Source organism: Balearica regulorum, chromosome 6 (assembly GCF_011004875.1).
Source record: "Balearica regulorum gibbericeps isolate bBalReg1 chromosome 6, bBalReg1.pri, whole genome shotgun sequence".
NCBI lineage: Eukaryota > Metazoa > Chordata > Aves > Gruiformes > Gruidae > Balearica > Balearica regulorum.
This window is the reverse complement of record NC_046189.1, coordinates 15,653,911-15,674,610: the sequence shown is the minus strand read 5'-3', so window position 1 is coordinate 15,674,610 and position 20,700 is coordinate 15,653,911. Positions and strand designations below refer to the sequence as shown.

The following is a 20,700-nucleotide window of genomic DNA, read 5'->3' as shown; positions in this document are numbered from 1 at the left end:
CAGCAAATACATGAGATGATAGAGTTAAGCCTGTGGATCTTTGCTGTTTCTGAGGTTCTTTGTTCATCACATTGGTATTGGCGTAGTCTCTTATGGCATAGTCTTGGCCACAAATATGTTGATTTTTGTACTGGTATTAAAGCCAAAATTGGCCTTGTATTTCGAACTCTATAGTAACTATGTTGTATGAACTAGAAAATGATCCACTTCTCTCAGCTGTGTTAGTGCAGAAGAACTAACGGAGTAAGGTGAAGCCTGCATTGATTAACGGAATGAGCAGTGCACATGGGGAATGGGTTTCTCTCACTGCTACTTGCTTCTCAAGCAAGAGCTACATTTGATGCTGTACATACAACTGTTAATACAACTACATGTTAACTACATTTCAGATGCAAATACATTTGGATGCTATCATGCTGTTCAGTTTCTTATGATATATCATTTTAAACTATATTATTTATGTGTTGGACAAACTTTATTACAGTGTTGTTGAGTAGGTTTATGTGAATGCAGTGTGCCCTGGTTTGGGTTGGGTTTTTTTGTTTGTTTGTTTGTTTTTTTCATAAACAGGACATTGGCTCTACTTTCAGAAAAGCAGGACATTTGCATGTGAAAATTGGTTGTCTGTGCTTGTGAATGTATGGAAATAAATACTAAGTTTGATCCTGGTGATGGTTAAGGGAAACAGATGACAGATTTGTTGCCATGATGCTGGCAGCATGAAGACAGTGATGCAAGTGATTAAAAGTCAGGGAAGCTTGCTTGTCCACAGCTATCATTTGTTATCGTTGTCTTTTGGGTGCAATAGACTGATATTCCTGTCATAGATTTCAAACCAGTGAGTTAGTTTTGCCCTCACTGACAACCTTGAATGCATTATCTATTTGAAAAAGCTGTTTTTCCATTTAGGAGGTTAGGTTTTGTGTATATTTTTTTTTAAAGGTAATTTTCCTAGCTGTTAATCAAACCTATATTTTGAGGCTCAGTATAGAAATGAAAAGATCAAATGAATCAACTGCAGCAAAACCAAAAGACTTCAACTTAATGCAGATGACCTGATATTGACTGCAGCAGATTATTGATGCTAAGTTTCAGCTGGCTTAAAAATTAAGAAGGCACACTTATGATCAAGAAATTCTAGTGACATTTAGTGCATCATTACAGTTTTGTAGTAATCTGAAAAACAGAACAACCTGATGTAAAAGACTTTACAAAAATATGAATACTAAGAGTATATTCCTCAGCTAGCATGCCTGTTATTAGTATGCAGATAAATTAAGCTAAATTATCATAATTTAATTATAAAAATGGAAATAACCTTATTTATATTTATATGCATATCAGTGGAATATGATGAATGCAATTAACCTTGCATTTGGAAGTGGCTTTTCTTTTTTAAATATCACATTTATTGCTTGCTCTTTGAATGTTGTTTGAATTATAAAATCTAATGATAGTTCTTATGCATTCTTAATTCTAAAACTGGTATCTTCTGTAATGATTGTTTGGCCTAAATGCCAAAGTTCCTTATACAGCTTTGTCAGGTGCTGCGATTAGATTACCATGTGATCTCAGCTCAAAAGGTGATGCGTTTGATTAGATTTAGAATATACAGAATTCATAGTACGATGAGAGTACTCCTAATCCCATTTCTTTGACTTGTATTCAGAAGAGTTTACTTCAGTAACTTCACATTTAAAGGTATTTAAATTTTAAAAGCACTTTGTGTAAACAGCAAGTTAAATGCTTTCATTTAGATGATGAATAGAGACATTGAATGCAATTGTGAAAAAATTTGCTATTCATTTTCACAGATGTTTGTAAGGTGGGATGGATTAGGTGCTTGACTGTAACGTCCGTCTGTGCCTGGATGGTCCACCAACAACTCAAGTGTCATTGTAGAGCTGACTCTTGCATTGTGTATTGTCACTTCGGAGAGTAGTGTACGCATTAAAAAGGAGTCATGCCACTAGGAGACTAACATGGTCCATTCTTCACAGATGGGACATAGTTGTCAAGCATGTTACTTTAATTATAGTTAGCTGTCCAGATAAGATCATGTTAAAATTATTGTGAAGTAAAAATATTCTATCTCCAAAGTCTAGAGGTACCATTTCTACTAAGTTGTATGTGGAATTACCAGTGCCATTAATCTTCTTGCTTCCCTTGTTGCATGGTCTCAGTACATCTTGCTGCTTCTGTATTATTTTGGATACAGAATAATATAAAGTTGTCAGAGAACTTATCAGTGCGTTTGTGGAAGGGTATGCGTGAAGAAGCATTTCCCTTTCATTTCTAAAATGTTCTTTACTTACGTTTCTTAACATTTGATTAATTCATACTGTTTAGGGTATAGAGTATATATAAATGGGCAAGATGACTACCATCTTTTCTTGATTTTAAAATAAATGTGTATACATTTGAGTAGGGTCACAAAGCGATCAAGCTAGCCCTCCCTCTTCCTAAAATAATAACAGCAATAATTACATGAATAAGCAATTATGTAGATAAAAATGTTTACACATAGAGATTAATAGTTTAGATATTACAGTATTAAAATCGACAGGGAACAAAAAAAAAAAAAATCTACCCCCGCTCCAAGTACTTTGGAGCCCTGGTTATAATAAAGAACAGGTAGACCGGGTTTCCTCCTGTGTTCAGCATACTAATAGAATACTTGCATCTTCCTGCACATCTGAAGGGGAAATTTTGAGGTTTTCTGGTAGTTCTATGGCATTTATTTTTTCAGGAGCTCTGGGAGATCTCATTTCCTTCTGTTGTAACATGTCAGTGATTGCTTCTGCTTTTTCATGCTTGTTTCACCTGCATGTTATAGACCAGCTACTTGTGAATTGTATGGTATATGTTTTTTATGCTGAGAATGAGTGGTTCTGGTAGTGAAGGAGTAATAGGTATTCTTTAGCAAGTAAGCATTTAATGAGGTAGCTTGTTAAAACAGAAAGTGATTGTATTTTTCACTGGCAGTTATGTAACTTTTTGGCACGATTTTGGCATAATTATTGGATTAACGATGCTCAGTTTTCTTCTCAATCATTTTTTCTAGCTTATGAAAGGACCTCAGAAAGCACTTGGATGGGCTAAGCAAATACCATCTGTGCAGTTGAATAAATGTGTGTAAAATATTTAATTATGTATGAAGCTTTCAGTAACTTCAAGGAATTCAGCAACAATTAAAATGGAAAGGATGATATAAGAGCTCAATCTTCTATTTTTTCACAGGAAAACTGAAGTGTGCTTTGTCAGTATTGCAGTTGGGCACATTTTGTAGAGAGTAATGCAAGCTTGTTGAACTCTGTGGCATGCAGCTTTTGTTCTTGAGGCTTCTTAAGCTGATGCAACTTCAACAGAAACCTGAGGGGTTTTGCTTGTTTGTCTTAGGACAAATGCCTGGTTGGTTTTGTATTAAAAGTAATCAAAAGAAACAACTGTTATATTGATTAAATGAAACTGATCTTCTGTCTCATTCTTAAAATTTCACTGTTACTTTTTTGTCACATATATTAAATATGAGTTTTGTTTCACTAAACGATACTGTTTTGAGCAATAGCAAGAGATGCTGTATATGTTCAGGAAATTATTATTAGATTCTGGACACACCTTTCAGTGTAGTTAGTCCTGTGTCAAACTGTTTAACCTCAGCTTCCACTTTGACACCTAAATATTACTGCATAAACGCATTGTATGCCAAAGAGTTGATTTGTGTATGAATTGAGATTTTTCCATTCAGAACACTTTTTTTCTGAGAGTTTTTAGGTTTAGGCTAGTTGTGAGTGATAGCAGGCTCAGGAATGAAAAACTTCCCCCCCCTCAATTCAACACTAAGTATTAATCTTGGAAGATTTTTTTTCTTTTTGTCGTATTTGTATGAAAGCCAACAACTTGTGTTAATCTTCAGTAATAAGAAACACAATTTCTTTATTAACTCATAGGTCCAGATTTTTTGGCTCATCTAATAGAATTTGTTGTATAAGTTTGTTAGCCCAACTGAAAACTTTGCACTTCCAAGTTGATGATGACTAGTGGTTAAATAATAATTTTTTTTTTAGAAGTAGAGCAGTAAAACCTAGCTGCAATAACCAAGTAAACCACCAGCAGCGTTAGTGCTTCATGTACCACTTTCAGACCTCTCTTAATTAGCTCTTTCCAATTCATGAGAGCTGTATTTTTCTTTTTTTAACATGTTGCAGTCTTTGAAGTCTTTACTTTTTGTCTAATTTGTAGCATTTTGTAGTATTTCTTCTTTCATCTAGTTGGGCTGATATTCTGTAAATCTTACTATAGTGCTCATGTTGTCTCCATCATTTGTTTCCTTGTAGAATTTCTTTCTGCATTAATAGCTTTGTGTACAAAATTGTTCAAGTTCTTAACAGTGGCATAACAGACCATCGCTGTGTTCTGGCTGATTTCACTTGGGGTGCGAGAATGCATTAAATTCTTGGTTCCTTTCTAGCCCTTCTTTTTGTGTTTCATGTGCATGTTAAGATTTCCTTTTACCATTTATATAGCCAAATTATTTTGGCACTTTACATACCTTACTGCATGTTTTATTCACTCATCTGCCCCACACTTTCCATTCAATATAGTTTTTTTCTTCTTTGTAACTTGTTTTTATATGGTTTGTACAAATACAAAAGTTTGTATTTCCCTAGGCAGGAAAAAAAAAAATTGAGAGGTTTAATTCCTAAAGTAAAAGGATATCTTACATAGGCAGCACTCCAGGCCATTTCTTATTCATATCTGGTAATGTAATTGTGCTATGCAAATAGTACTTCCAGAGTGACTAGAAAAAACCATGCCTAGGCTCTGCATCCTGACATGAAAAGTAGTCATCTTTCCACTTAGTGCAGGTTGATTTCCACATCCTTTCCAATGTTCGCAATTTGGGTTATACAATCTAATATAAAAATGAGAAATACTTTCAGGTGAACATTTGAATTATCATTCCTGAGCTGTGTTAGACTTAGTGTCCATCTTTGTTTGGACTGGGATGTGGAAGTGGAAACTCTCTGAAAACAAGCACATACTATTGCACTGTGTATGTAATACATGCCTTTTCTGACTGAATTTGAAGTCTGTGCATTCATACCTGACTTGAATGACTTTGATCTTCTCCATTTATCTAAAACCCCCACCTTTATATAGAGTAGTCTATGTTGTAACTCTCAGACTGGATCCATCCTGGAAATATTTCTATCTAGTCTATAGTTTTATTTTCTTTTCTGAAGGAGGCAAAACAACTGTTTTAGTAGGGGGTGCTTCCTACAAATGGAAAATATTCTCAGTGGCTGCTGCTGTGTCTAGGTGCATGAGGTACCACTTCCTGCTGCAGCAAAGGTTGCCTCTCCCGTTAGTAGCTGACACCATCCTCACCCCATACGTGGCTGGCAGGAGCATCAGATGAGCTCTCTGTGGTGAATTAAAATGGTGCTCTCACTTACCGCTGAGAGCAGGAGAAAAGGATGCTGCTTCGTGACTCGGCATGGACCACCTGATGTGTTCATTGTGTGGCGAAAAAAATGATAAACAGAATAGATGCAGGCTGCTGCATGCAAATTGGATAACATGGGCACAGAAGGTATCAATGATCAAAAAATTTTATCTTTTAAAGGCTGTGAAGATGATCCAGCTGTGATGCTTAAGTATTGTCTTAACATTGTTTGAAAAGTCAAAGCTGGAAGAGGTGGAGGCGCAGCAGCATTCTTAACACAGTTAATGGAAAAATATTAAGGGAAACAAATGAGGCACTGTGCACAGGTCTTGAGAGAAAACATTATAAGTAGTGGAGGGCTGGCAAAACTGCAGCGATGTCTACTTTCCAGCACTTGTTCCTTTTCTCTAGCAAGCAGAGCAACTCTGGATAGTTCTTCCCTCTTTATTCTTGATTGTGTGCTTCCTTGTGCTTCTGTGGCTATGCAGTAGTTTGGATACAGGAAAACTCATAATTTGCTGTATGGATCAGATAATTTTCATTTGGGACTCACCTCCTGGTCTAATTCACTACAGCAAAGGGAGTGTGCAGTTTGTGTTGGGGACCTCTACTTCCACAAGTACTGCTGATGAAACTAGAACCTGAGTCACCATAATATCACAATTAGTTGCTCAAACCATAATTCAGTAAACATGGTTTGCTCTTTTTGTGACATCTACTTAGTTTTGCTAGGGCAAGTGTTTGCATGTTTGCATTGCAGGGAAGGTAATGGAATTGATTGGAGTTTAAAATATCCATTTGTTTCTTAGGTTATTTGTAAACTAGATTAGGTACTCAGTCCACCATGCAGCCCTACAAATACAGTACTGTCACAACTGAATGGATGTGTTAAGACTGGGAATGAGAGGCCACCTATGTTGGCAGTGTTCTGGAAGACTTGTCAAACAATGGCTTTGATTTCTTAAATGTCATATACATTAAAAAAAAAAAAAAAGTACAGGTCAGACTGATCCAACAGTTGGAAGCATTGCTTCCCTAAGAGTGGTGTGTGTATAGCCATTATGATGTCCAATTTTTATAAGTATGCAGAATTTTATGTGCGTGAGTGCTAGATTAAAGATATTTAAAAACTTTAAAATGGAGAGATACTCAATGGTCTGTTTTATGGCATTTAATTTAGGTCAGGGCACTGAAAACATACTTGCTACCAGTTCTTGACCATGCTGACTGCAATGTTTGAGAACTGAAGAGCTTCAAGGACTCTGGTTAATATCCTTAAATATTCATGGTAATGAGTCTTCATTTTGTTATGATGAACAGCAGAATATGTGTCTCTTGTTTTGAATATTCTACATAGAAACAGTATTCCATAGGTTACTGAAACTACTGTAGAGACGCTATCAGTTTGATTAGGGCCAGATGAGTATTTCTGTCTTTGACTAGAGCATTTTGGGAAGTATGGATATTGAAATAACTTTTTTCATGCCTTTACAGTGAGGTATGAAGCATATTGGCTAGTATTTTGGTGTTCTGAAGAACAGAGTATGAGATGAGGGTTATGTTTTGAATTTGGTTTATTGATAACTTGAAATCGTTATTTTATTTACAGAAATTCCTTTAGTTACATAGTTACATACTCAGATAGTTATCAGCATACCATTTAGTTGTCTAAATATTTTGCTAGGTTTGAACATGGCAGCAGCTGTAATCCTTTGGGAGTATACATGGGGAGCTTGTTACATAGGAGCATATGATAAGATACCACCTCTGGAAATTTACTTTCCAAATTAAAAATTAGATTTCATACTAAACACAACTTACTATTTCAAGTCAAATTTTAACTGACATTTAGTATTACATCTCCACTGGGGAACTTCAGATTTGCTATAAGTATTCTGGACTGTTTTTCCTAGTTGTTGTGTGAGACCCAAGGTTTCATCTCTTGAAAGTGTTTAGAGTAAACGTGATTGTTTTAAAATGCTGTCATTAATGAATTTTTTGTTGTTGTTGTGAAATGTCTTGACAATAAGTAGGTTCAAATAGTCATTTTAATTTGAAAATACAACACATTTGGCGTCTTTCAGTATACAGGGAGAAAGTTCAAATTTTATTTTTGCTGTGCCAAGCATGAGTAGAGTTTGCTCCCAGAATTTTGGGCTCTGCATAAAGGCATGCAGAGCCAATCACAGTTATTCAGGTTATCAGCCAAATACATAAACTAGACCTTCATTCAGAAGGGGGTTTGTGCTAATAACAGTTCCAAATGTGTTTATAGGATTGTTGTTTTATGAAATTTGTATTGTGTTTGAACATTGAGAAGCTAGTTTCTTCTTGGTTTGAACTGGTGTGAATGAGGGTGACTTGAATTTAGCTATTAGGTTACATCAGTGGAAGGACTAGCTCTGAACACATACCCATATTTGTGCTTCTTTAAGCAGTAAAACCATAGCAGAGGCTCATAATTTCTAAAATGATAGATTGTTTTCCTTTTGTTCTCAAACACTTTGGCTATTAATGAAAAAATATTGTGTTTGCTGGCTTCTACTCAGCTATTCTGGATGTACAGTGTGCTAATGTAAATCAGCAGTTTCTGCTTCTATAAATAGACTTTCTCAGCAGCTGCAGAGCAAAACTGACAAGCTTCTGGTTATTTTTATTATTGCCATTCAGAAATTGTTTGAAAATGTTCAGTGGTAGGTATGTCTGCAGACTGCGCTGAGGTTATGAGTAGGGAGAGGGAAAGAAAGAGTGCATTTATAAGCCAACAGTGTGAGAGTAGAGGCAAAGAGCTCTGTATTCCTTCATTTGGGAGTGCTTAAGCTAAGTTTGGAGCTCTTTTATATGAAAGACATGCTATCCAGCTGGCTAAAAGTAATGAGTTCTTAAATGGGGTCTGGGGATAGCATTTATCTAACTTCTTTATAGCTGGATATAAGGCAGTCTTTACAAGTGTACTCTGTAGGGGAACATCATCATATTGTGCCCTGAGAAGCTGTCTCCCAAAATTTTCAGTTCTTTCTGCTGCTGAGTCTGGTTTTGTCAGCTGCATGGGAAAGAAACAGCCAGGCAAGAATGCTTACCTTTTACAGCGTTCCTCCCCTCCTGCACCATGGTGGAAGCTCTTGCACGGCTGAACAGCAACTGTTTCTCTCCTCCTTTCTAGAAGTAGACTAGGAAGTAGTACCAGTGTGGCCTGCATGAAGAAGGGATGCTAACAGGCCAACCAAGTTTCTGTTGTTGTTTGTGGACACAGGAGAGGTTGCCAGGAAAGAAAAAGTATTGAATATCTTTTGTGAGAGCATTTAATTGAAGTCCTGTGTCTGTGTTTACATGTGTGGTTGTTTTGTTGTTGTTGTTTTCTATTTGTTGTTTTTTTTCTTGAAAACTAGCAGTGTTCTTTTAAGAGTCTTACTACAAGGTGTTAGGAAATATCTTGGGCTGTAAGAATTATTTTCCTGAAATAGAGATATGCTTACTTTAGTGTTTCCCAAAGTACATATAATAAAATGGATGGTAGATTCAGCTTGTGCTGAAAAATATGGAATGACTTTATATTCTCCCTCTAATGAAAGCACATTTCTTGAATCTTGATAGCCAGCCTCTGTGAATAATATATAAAGGAAAGGAAATTATGAAATATAGTATTATAATGGCAGGTGGGAGTAGAGAACGCTTGTCAACTGTTGCTTTAGAAACAGCACCATCAGTCTGTGAGGTGGCTGAATTTCACCTAAAAGTGAAATTCAGTGTATGCCAAAGCCTTGGAAACTGCAAAGTTTCTTAGCATCTTATTTGTATGTTTTACCAGTGCTTTAATCTGTATTCTTTGTACCAAATTAGATCTTAGTGATGTTAACTATTATTCAAGGAGAAACACAGAACCCTGACAAGTAGATTCATAGCTTTTTATTTTTAATATTGTTTGAAATGTATGTATGTTTTTAAACTTCTAATGGATGTCTCCTGGCTTGATAGCCTAAATATTTTTAAGTGCTCTGATACTAGAAAAATGGATCACACATTCTTCATAGAAGAAAATACTGACAATGTGAAAAAGCACAAAATGTGTTTAAAAAGAAAACATGGACTTGTTCTTTTTAAAAATGATTTATCTCACTTTTTATTCGGCTACCATTTTAAGGGAGTAATTATAGTTCATTCACTGTGAATGACAATTTGTGGATTTAATTAGGTCTAAATAATTGGGAGAGATGAAGAATATGGTATTTGGCACATCCTTGTAGGCTGTTATGAGATCTAATTGAAGTACAAAGTTCAGAACAACTAAATAGTTCTAAATAGTATGAAGTTTAGAAGAACGAAAGTACCTCAGAGTGCTTTTGAAGTTTATTGCTAAAATACAGTACAAAAAGTTGCACTTTAAGTATTTCAAGAAGAGATGAGCATGTTGTATACTAGCTTAATTCCTTTTATAAAGTATAGAAACTCTTAAAATTCAAAGTTAGTATCTTTTGTGGAATGAAGGGAAAGGAGGAAAAATGGTAACTTTGATGTGGAATTAGTTTCACTTGTATAATTCTTTGTCCTTTAAAGACAAGCAAAAGGAGTTAATTCCAAGAATCTTTGTGTGAGAGAGTTTACTAAATAAACCTTTTATTTCTGCTTTTAGTCGGCAGATAAGCAGCGAGCCCTGGAAGAAACCAAAGCCTACACAACCCAGTCATTAGCAAGCGTAGCCTATCTGATCAACACTTTGGCCAACAATGTTCTCCAAATGCTGGATATCCAAGCATCCCAACTTCGACGCATGGAATCTTCAATCAACCATATTTCACAAGTGAGACTTTTTTTCTGATTCCTCACCCCCCACCCCACCCCCCGCTGTCTTTATTTTTGAAGTTACACAGCAAGTAAAACTCTCACCTGACATTTTGTGAATAAGAAAAATAGTCACATTTAAAACAGAAGGAAGCATTTCTTCTCATGTTAATTCTGGGAACAGATCACATTATGTGATTGTATATCTGTGTTAGTGTCAGCATTTTACATAGGATAGGAGATTAAATATATTCTTGCCCAATTTGTTTGGAGAAGGGTTCATTCTGCATAAGTGAAAAGCACAGAAAAATCACTAATGGAAAAATCAGAATATTATGTTAAGGGATGGATTAAGCTTTCCATCTCCTATTTGGTGACTTAGTGTATTTGGTATTTATTGGCTGCAGGCACTTAAAATTAAAGAAATATGAAATGGATGGTGGAAAACAATACTTGTCATCTTTTTACTTTTCCTATTGCTGTAATTCTGGCATTTGATGATAAAACCAGAGATGACAAAAATAGTTTGTTCCTGGCTTTTCTTAATAAAATGTACTTTGCAATGACATGAACAGAAGGCAAAATTAATGTTTCAAGATTGTGTATGGCTGCAGAACTCTTGCCATTGTTTGCAGGTTTTTCTGAGCAGCAATAAATTAAGCTACTATTATCAGGAATCCATGTCCCATCACCACACTGATGAGAGACTTTTGACTGTGAGAATGAGGTGAGAATGGATGATAGATTTATTGGAAGTTTATATGCCAATGATGGATTAAAAGAGAAATTAAGAGCAATGATACAGCACTTTCTGTTTTTCTGTTACTGGAGAGTTGATTGGCATCCTTACTGAATATTTTGTGTCTTATTTGACCAATACATTTTGGCTGCTAGCATTTCTTGATCTCCATGTGATAATGTCATAAATTAAAATAAAGAATATTGTGGCGTTTAGAAAGATGTTTGAAAGTAAGAGCTGTGTAAGGTATGAAATATGCAGATTGAGCCAATCTGTTAACTTGCTGGTGCTGAAAGGGTTGCTAAGCTAATAGAGGTTTGAACTAGCAAAAGTAGTGAATAATTTTATGCTAGCTTAATGGGCTGAATTGGCTTACTGAAGTGTCAGATGAATTCCAGAGCAGGTGCAAAGGAAGAGGTGGGGAGGATTTTTCCTTCTGGTAGTAGTACACTATTAGATTGCCTCAGTTATCTCATGCAACTGCATTCTCAAAAATAGGCTGAGAAGTTTGATTTCTTCTGCTACATGCTTCTTGTTAATCCCTGGACAAGTAAATTCTTTTTTTTTTTTTCCAGAAAATGTCACAGATTGTGTGTGTGTGCACGTGTATGTGCTATATGTATGCTGTGTATGTGTGTATATACCTCTGTGTATGTATATACATGTGTATGTGCTTGTGTTTGTATGTATATGCTTCTTGACAGAGTAGTGCCAGCTGACAAGTATTTCAACTATTTGAGAGCCTGAAGCAAAAGACAGTATATGAATAAAAATATTCAGAGTTCATTGGATTTTGCATTTTATAGATGTGGAAAGTTCATTTTGTCACAGTTTCTGTAAGTTAACTTTTTGGGGAAAGGGCCATAACATTTTAAGTTTTCTTCCTTCTGAGAAGTTGAGATTTATGCAGATTGAGATGCTGGGTTAGATTGTCTTTGGCATTTATACATAATGGCTAGTTATTTAAAATGGAGCACTAAATTACCAGCGCCCAACACCTATTGAAGATGTATCTGCCAAAATTCATAGGCTGCACTTAACAACCAAAAAAAGTTTGGTTTGGTTTGGTTTTCTTAATACCTCTGTAAAATTGAAATTTAAGTTTGGGGGTTTTTTGTTTGTTTTGGTTTGGGGTTTTTTTGAGTATGCATTACCCATATGTGGGATGCGCCCCAAATCTTCATGGAAGAAGTGATATCAGAGGAGCAGGCAGTATTAGAATTTTGGACATTACATACACCAAGTGTGTTGATCCAAGGAACTTAGTAAAGTTGAATTCACTATGTTCAGAAATGGCTTCATTCCATGACACCAATGTTGTAGGTGTTTATATTATCTGTCTTAATTTCAGTGGTTATTTTTCTTTAAAAAATGAATTTATTTTGTCACCGTTTCTGTGTGATGAATAATTTCTTTTTGGGAAATTGGATTATACTTCTCCTGAAACAAGCCTAACCTGCAGAAGACTTCCTTGGTCTTTATGTTGGGTGTAACGTTTAGTGGACTGTTTCTAGTATCACTTTAAAAGCCTCATGGTATAATACCTCATTGCCAAGTTATGATTTCAGTTAGTGTGACGTGAAATGATGTCAGTAACGTAGAACAGAAAACAGGTTGGTTGTTACCATCTGCTTGCAGTGCATCATTGCATCAATGCTTTGGTCAGTAGGTATTGATATTTCAGTTTAGAAAACACTAATGCAAAATAAGATAAATGGATGTGTAATCCTGCTTTTAATTCTGATTTGGAATTCCACACATTCTCCAAAGAAGGGAGCAAACTCATTTGGCTCTTAGTAAGAAAACTTTTGAAAAAATGCTTGTTTTGTTCAAGTGTAGCTCAAACTGTAAGAGACATGACTAACTTTAGAAGATAAAGTATTCTTGTTCTTTGCTCACTGATAGAATGCCAATTTATATCACTTTCTGTGTTTCCTTCTAAATGCCAACTTAATCAAAGAGCTGAAAAGGAAGTTGCTAATCATTTGTGGTTTTTCAGATTATATATAGGTCCTGAATTAGGAAATCATTACTATTGAAACTGTATTTATGCAAGTGATTAAATCTTACTGGTTTAAAATTTAGGATTACTTTGATTTGTTCTGAAAGCTGATGAATCTATTCTTACTTGCCTTCTTGAACCTTGTCCAGAACTAGATGATACGCAGTTTTTTGTATTTGGCTGAAAATTTAAATCCTAAATACAGATCATCTGCATAAATATTTATACTTGTTTAAAAAATTGTGTTAAAGTTTTGAAGTTAGCAGACACTGTGAAGTGTTGCTAACATCCGAATCCTTTAAATCAATCTGGCAGATTTCAGGTTTTAATATTTTGTATGATGAGAAATACTTTTTTCTGGTTTAGTTACAGAATACTCTTAGTTAGCAAGGTCATCTTTAAAACTCTGCTGCTATTTATATAAACAAGCATGTTATCACAAAGATGAGTGATAGTGATGAGTTATCTCCAATGGCAATGCATGATGGAGAAATCTGCTTCATCCTCTTACAGAATCTGACTCCCGTGATAGCAACTGTGAGAGTAGGTATTGAATAGACTGCAGACTTGAACTTCTCTGTAGTCAGCATGTGTTGCTTAGCTGAAGCGTAGCAGCATGTGTGCGCTGGTTGGTCTCTGCAGGGAAGTTCACTTGGACCTTCCATTGATAAGTCAGTAAAGGCTTGTAACCGTTTTCAGTTGTCCTATTCTTTCAAGTTACAAGAATAGCCAAACTCTTTCAAAAATGGTAATGCAAGTCTAATTTTTCACAGTATATATTACCCATTTATGGAGCAAGTAGCTTTTCAGCATTTTTGTATCATTATGACCTCTTCCTTTGTGTATAAATTACACACAACTTGAGTTGAGGCAATTAATGTCACATTTCTAACATGTCAAAATTAGACAGTTACTCATTTTAAAGTAATAATCTGGATTTCAAGGTAATTTGCAATTAGTTTGTTTAAATTCCATCAAATTAGATCTCAAAAAAATAAAAGCCCAGCAACACGATTAAGCAAAGTTTTCTTCTAAGGTTTTTTTTTTTAAACTGAATTTTAAAAGCCCGGAGTAACAGACTGACAATACATTGATAAATTTAAATTAGAATGTTTTGAGAAGAGGAAGAAATCAAGGTTTCTGGAGCCTTTTATTTCCGAAATGTTACTACAGTTTAGACTTTGAGTGCCGTCATGGTTTAATCCCAGCTGGCAACAAAGCACCACACAGCCACTCACTCCCCGCCCCAGCAGGCTGTGGGGAGAGAATCAGAAGGGTAAAAGGAAGAAAACTTGTAGGTCAGGATAAAAACAGTGTAAGAATTTTAATAATAATGATGATGTAATGAAAAGGGAAATAACAGAGAGAAATAAAACCCAAGAAAGAGAAGTGATACAAATGAAAACAATTGCTCACCACCAACTGACTGATGCCCAACCAGTCCTCAAGCAGCACACCCCCCTGCCAATCTCCACCCAGTTTTATGTTGCTGATCGTGATGTCATATAGTATGGAATATCCCTTTGGTCGTTGGGGTCAACTGTCCCGACTGTGTGCCTTCCCAAATTCTTGTGCACCTCCAGCCTACTCACTGGTGGGGTTGTGTGAGAAGCAGAAAAGGCCTTGACTCTGTGTAAGCACTGCCTAGCAAGAACTAAAACATCCCTGTATTATCAACACTGTTTTCAGCACAAATCCAAAACATAGCCCCATACTAGCTGCTATGAAGAAAATTAACTCTATCCCAGCCAAAACCAGCACAAGTGCTAACTTTGAGAAATTTTACTTACAGGTAGAAGAGAATATTTCTCAAAACTCTGAGTTCAGTGACTTTTAAGTGAAGTGTTAAATAGTGTTAACTTTGGAATCCCAGAAATGATTTCATATTTTGTCTATTTTAATCTTCACAGATCTTGAGGCTATTTTTATTGAATTGAGTATGGAAACTTGATGTTTCAAAACGGCCAGAAAATTCCTAATAGAAAAAAAAGCACAGTGGTTTATACTTTTTTCCCCTTAAGCTTATCCCTTGCCTTATGGCAGGCATCTTGGAAAGCATATGAAAAGGTGATAGTAATAAGCCTAAGCTCTGACAAACTGTCATTTAAAAGCTGTTGCTAAAGGTAATAGAGCTATGGGGATAAAAAAAATGCATAATGCTGTCAGGAGTCTGAAATTTCATGTTAGAAAACAGTGGTTTATGTTATAGAAGGGCACAGAGTATCTCATCTGCTTTTCCTGGTAGACTTTCCAAGCCAGGTGTTTTGTTAGTCCAGCTCTAACCCCAAAAACTTCTCAATAGAAGTTTCTAAACTGCTGAATAAATATTCTGCTAGGATTATCCTGACTAGCTTAAGGGATTTGTGCTAGCACTGGAGGCAATAATTACCTTTGTGTTCAGGATAAATGTTTTCATTTTCTTTAGTAGTATGTTAATCTTTGTTCCTTTCTCTACTAATCAAATACCTCAATGTTTGTTTCTGCTGTTTTATAAGTGTCTTAAGATCTTATGACTCCAGTAGTCTACTAAGCAAGAAAACAAGAAATTTTTGAAAAACCTGTCAGCAAAATGCTTTTCAGTACAATTTTAGGAGTATGTACCAGAATTAGGTGCTGTTTTTATACTCTTAGTCATTCCATAGCTATTCAAGGTAAAAGAGATGTTCTGAATCATCATGCAAGAGAATTCCCATTAGATGAACTTAAGGTTTTAATTAGGTTTTATGCATTTCATTGTTTGTTACTGTAGTCGTGCCTCAGTGATCACCATAGTCCTTAAGGAAACCAGTTGTACTCATAACTCTTATGAATAATTAAAAAATCATGCTTTTCATTCATGGAAACAAGTTTCCACAGTGCACAGATAACATTGATACAATAACATGCATTAAATATCAGTACTGACATCGTATTAGTAGACAATTGCATAAGAAAACACTAGAAGTACATCTTTAAAGCTGCAGAGGTTAAGCACTTGAAATGCAGAGAAATGAAGAAAGCATCTTGCCAATGCTGCCCTAATTTCTTTCTTTCTGTTCTGCAGATTGAAATTAAGGCTCTGAGAGTGTAGTGTCCAAAGCGTAAACTAGTTTTGAATGACCATATTCAGACCTATAAGATTTTGATCTTTCAGTACATCTGAAACATCATATAGCATTTGAGGTGCAGCTGCTGTTGCAGCTGAGGTTAACATGCTAGCAAATGGTATCAGAGGCCTGTGAGACAAAGAATGTACAAGAGTCAGTGTAATGTTCTGCAGTTATCTAGTGACATATCCAGATCACAGATGAAGTCTGAGGTAATCGCAGAGATTGAATTCTTCAGTGGTATTATACATGAGATTCTTCTCCAAGTTGCTGCAATCACATACCATTAGCTTATCAAGAAAGTATGTGCTTTCTAACTCCTCAACAGATGAAGTGAGGATTCTGTAGATGATCTCTTTGGTATGACTGCTACTTGTTCCAGAACTTCTCCTTCCACTATGCTGCAAAAGCAAAGGTCTGGCACAGAGAAGGGATACAAACCTGTGACAGCAGATAAAATATTGAATCTTACCCTGATGCAGAATGGTATACTTTTGGTACTTTCCCCTGGAACATGAGCTCTATTTGCACTAGTGCTTGTACGATCAGTAATATATCGTAAGAGCTGTGAAGATCTGGTCGCTATTGTATCGGGGGATAGTATATAGACCTACTCATTACAGGGAGCTTCAGGAACGACTTCGGCTAAATTGGTTGGAGAGTGGTTTAGTTGTTAATTAGTCACAGAAATATATGTGTTTCTGTTAAGCTTGTATGAACTGTGAATTTCTGCAGAGTTTATATATTGGCCAAATCTGGGTGGGTTTTTGTGGGGGTGATGGAAGATGTGTCCCAGATAGTTTAACTACCCCTATTAAATTTCAAATCATTGGTCAGTGAACTCAAGCTTTCCAAAGAGAGGGTTGCCAACATATTTTGACCTTGAATAATGTATTTTTCTGTAGCTTTGTTTTAAGAAATAGCTGTGCAGCTTTAGTAAGAAACCTTACAGTTCTAGGCAGGTGGTACTAGAGGTGGCAGAAATGTTCATGACAGCTATATTCAGTGCTTAATTTTAGCAAAGTTACAGGATCTTGAAAATATGTTGCTGGCAAATACTAGGTAATCTTGATAGATAGTAATTTAAGCTTCCATATAATGCCCAAATATTTGTGGAAATTCTTCTCTGGAAAGAATGTGAAGAAACAATTTCTTGGAAGTAGGGTTTTCTTTGGGTTTTTTTGTTTGTTTGTTTTGTGGTTTTGTTTGCTTGTTTTTTTAAACTGTTATAATTTTAAAGGTTGTGATGATTGCACAAGGTAAAGCAGGGTCCATTTTGCTTGTTTTGCTATCAGTAGCACAAACACAAGGGTAAAACAGTGTAACCAACCCCACTGCCCCAATCCCTGCCCGCAGAAAAAATAAAATTAAAAACCGTGTGTTATGAAAATGAGTTCTCATTTGTACCTGTTCCTTAGTTACTACAGAGCCTGCCTCCTAACTGTGAAAAGTCTTTCTGGTACCATTCATAATAACTAAAGTGGTAACAAGAAATCCTATGAATGTTTAGAAATCCTAATGGTGGTGATTCTGGTTGTTTTCTTACTTTTTTTTTGTTTACCCTGTAGCTAAAATGTTTGTTCACAATTCCGGCAAATTTCCCATAAGAAAAGCTGTTTTGTGAGCAAGGAATTATTTTTGTTTTAAATGATGCAAACAACTCCACATACCATGATTTAAGAAATTTTGTTTTCCTGGAAGGGATAGATAGACTTTTTAGTAACTTTTTCCTAGTGTTGTTACCAAATAAGGTTCAAGTACATGTTTTTAGGCAAAGAATTTTCATCAGGGCTTTGTCTTACACTAGAGATTGTTCTGTGGTACTCCTTGTAAAATGTGGAGGGAGGCATTCTAAGTGTTAGCCTTAGGCATTCTAAGTGAAGGCACAGGGTTTAACCACTGGCTTCATTGTGGATAAATTAGTACTGAGCACCTTCTAAAAATCTAATCATTGCTTTGTGAGGAGTGATTTGTAATGACTGAAATACCTTGTTGATTATCTGAGTGAAATTTTATTCTATCATATGACTACCTGTCCTAGTTTTGCAAACTGTTTTACAGTATAAGGAAACCTGCTTATGGTTTATTTTTCAGGTCATAAAAGATAAGGTTTGGGAAGGTATCCTTACGCTTCATCTAGTTGGAGACTATGTCAAAGATTGACTTGGAGAGCAATTGTAAAATTAAAGAGGATAATTGAAAGAATCATATAAAACAGTGTCAGTAAATTAATGGGAACTGCTAAGAATGGAAAGGAGAAGGAATTTTGCTGAACTGTAAAGCATGAGAGTAACAGAAAACCCAAAGAACCTGTGGCTATTAGTGTGGGTTTAGAGGTGACAAGTTCAACAGTAAATTGAACAAAGATGATGTAAGCAAATATATGTAGTGATATGTCTAGCACAGTATACAGAGATCTTTGAAACGTTGGAACTGATTAAATTTTTTTTTATACTGACTCTGTATTCAAATGCATACCACTGTTAGTAAATACACTGCGTCTTTTGTAGACGGTGGACATTCACAAAGAGAAAGTTGCTAGAAGAGAAATTGGTATCTTGACTACAAACAAAAACACCTCAAGAACTCACAAAATCATTGCACCAGCTAACTTGGAGCGACCAGTTCGCTACATCAGGAAACCTATTGATTATACAATTCTAGATGATATTGGACATGGAGTGAAGGTAGGTGATATTGTTAAAACAGCCAAACTGCAAATACGTTGTCTTTGTATATTTTCAAAATAACCTGATGCTTTTCATGGTAATATACCAGTTTCTCCTTGCCTGGCCAGTGTGTTTATAAACATAAGAGGAGTCATGTCAAATTTACAGTTGCCCCTTCCTGTTCCCTTGCCCCAGTGTTTCTAAACCTTGCAAACCCACTGAATCTTATTTCCGAGGATATTCGGGACTATGGGTCTCATCTTTTAAAATGCTTCTGAATGCCTATTTGTGTGATGATGCTGTTATTGTTGGAATCAGTTGCCAGGGAAATAACCTGCGGACTGAAAGGCTAATCACCATCACTTTTCTGTCTGAATTAGCACCATGAAGTATGATCCAGCTGTAATTGCCACTGGTTTACTTTGAAGCTCACCTGAAGAAAGGGTTTGCATGAGAAGTAGTATGTGCTCCCTTTTCTTCTTTCTGTCAGAGACAGTTATACCCATATCCTGTGATGTGCTTTGTTGAAGTGAGCTCTCTACAACTTTTGTGCCATATGGGGTTTCAGAATGGGAATGTTGCTGCCAGGTTTGAAGCCAGCTGGTTCTCCCTTTTAAGAGTAGGAAAAAAGGAGGAATTTCAGGGCAAAGATCAGACTGACACACAACTGGTGCCTGTTGTATACAAACGTTAGATCAGTGTACACAACAGCAGTAATATCATGTGTGAGATTAAATGTGCATTTTTTAAAAGCACATCCTGAATGTAAACAGTCTCAGCAGGTGTGAGCTCATTGTTAACTTGTGCTGCCAGGAAAACAAATATGGAAATGAGAACACTGACAGTGTTAAAGTTCCAGGAGAAGAAAGGTAAATAACACAAAGCGGTGTCTTTTTTACATGACAAACTAACAAATTTGTAAACCTACTAAATAGCAGTAAGGTAAGATGCTTCTTCCAGTCAAAGTACACCAGAATTTCTTTTGCTTGACACCTAAGTGCATTAGGTTATCTATGTTGTTCAATTTGAACTATCTGGATAGTTGTTTAAATGGCAATAGGTTGTTTAACCAAACTCTTAAATTCAAATTTTGAACAGTGCTATTAAAATATCTTTCCCAAGCACTTTTACTTAGTGTTAACAGAAAGTATTTTTTCCCCCATTTCTTACCAAAAGAGTCAACCTCAGTTTGTAAACCAGATTTAAAAAAGACAAGTGACTCTTTAAGCTTGATTTGGAAAACCAAACCAAAGGAAAAAAAACAAACCAGCATTAATAGCTACAGTTTTGACCAGGAAATTATTACCAGTCTTGTGTTAAAATCTACTGCCAATTATAAATTTTGAATTTATGCAGGTCAGCAGAACTCCTTCTGGATATGGATGGAGCATATTAACCTGTAGGATTACTGTTGCTAATATTTTAATGATCGCTTTTGTTTTAATGAGATTATTTTAGAACTCATTAAAGAATAGTTTTTAATTGCTCCGCAGCACAATCTTATGTAGCACTGGCTCTAAACCATTATAATTGGTATCCCACTTACCTCAATGTAGCAGAAACACACTCGCTGTGATGCAATGAATTACGTTCTTCTGAAAGAACATAGTTCATCAAATGGATGATGACTCAAATGTGTATCTGCATCCATTTGTTATACTTGTGATATGCTTGAAACATCTTACAAATTATATTTACAATACACTATATTTATCTAGAAAATGAAAAAGTATTGTGTACTTGTGAAACAGTAAGCAGAGAACTTGACAGCATGCTATCTTTAACATTAAGATCCATAGATCTGTTCCAATCAGGTTAATTTTGTGTTCAGCACAGAAGAAAGAACCACTCTCTTGCTTATGGGGAGAAAGTGGCCAGTTGTGCTTATGAATCTGTTGTTTTTGTTCTGCTTGAGTAACGACAGATTAATTTACTAGATTTCTAGCTGTAGAACAAAGAGAAAAAAAGAAAATGGG

General features: G+C 35.7%; 1 protein-coding gene across 10 annotated transcripts in view; it reads left to right on the top strand.

Moving 5' to 3' along the window:
- Positions 1-20,700, top strand: part of ABI2 (abl interactor 2) — a 73,410-nt gene that overhangs the window by 19,742 nt on the left and 32,968 nt on the right. For 8 of the 10 annotated variants that reach the window (XM_075756456.1, XM_075756459.1, XM_075756457.1 and 5 more), the window contains exons 2-3: positions 10,080-10,247; positions 18,566-18,742. In XM_075756456.1, coding sequence (XP_075612571.1) covers positions 10,080-10,247; positions 18,566-18,742 — 345 coding nt within the window. The remainder of the gene's footprint in view (positions 1-10,079; positions 10,248-18,565; positions 18,743-20,700) is intronic. The other 2 variants (XM_075756461.1, XM_075756460.1) reach the window with 1 other exon arrangement.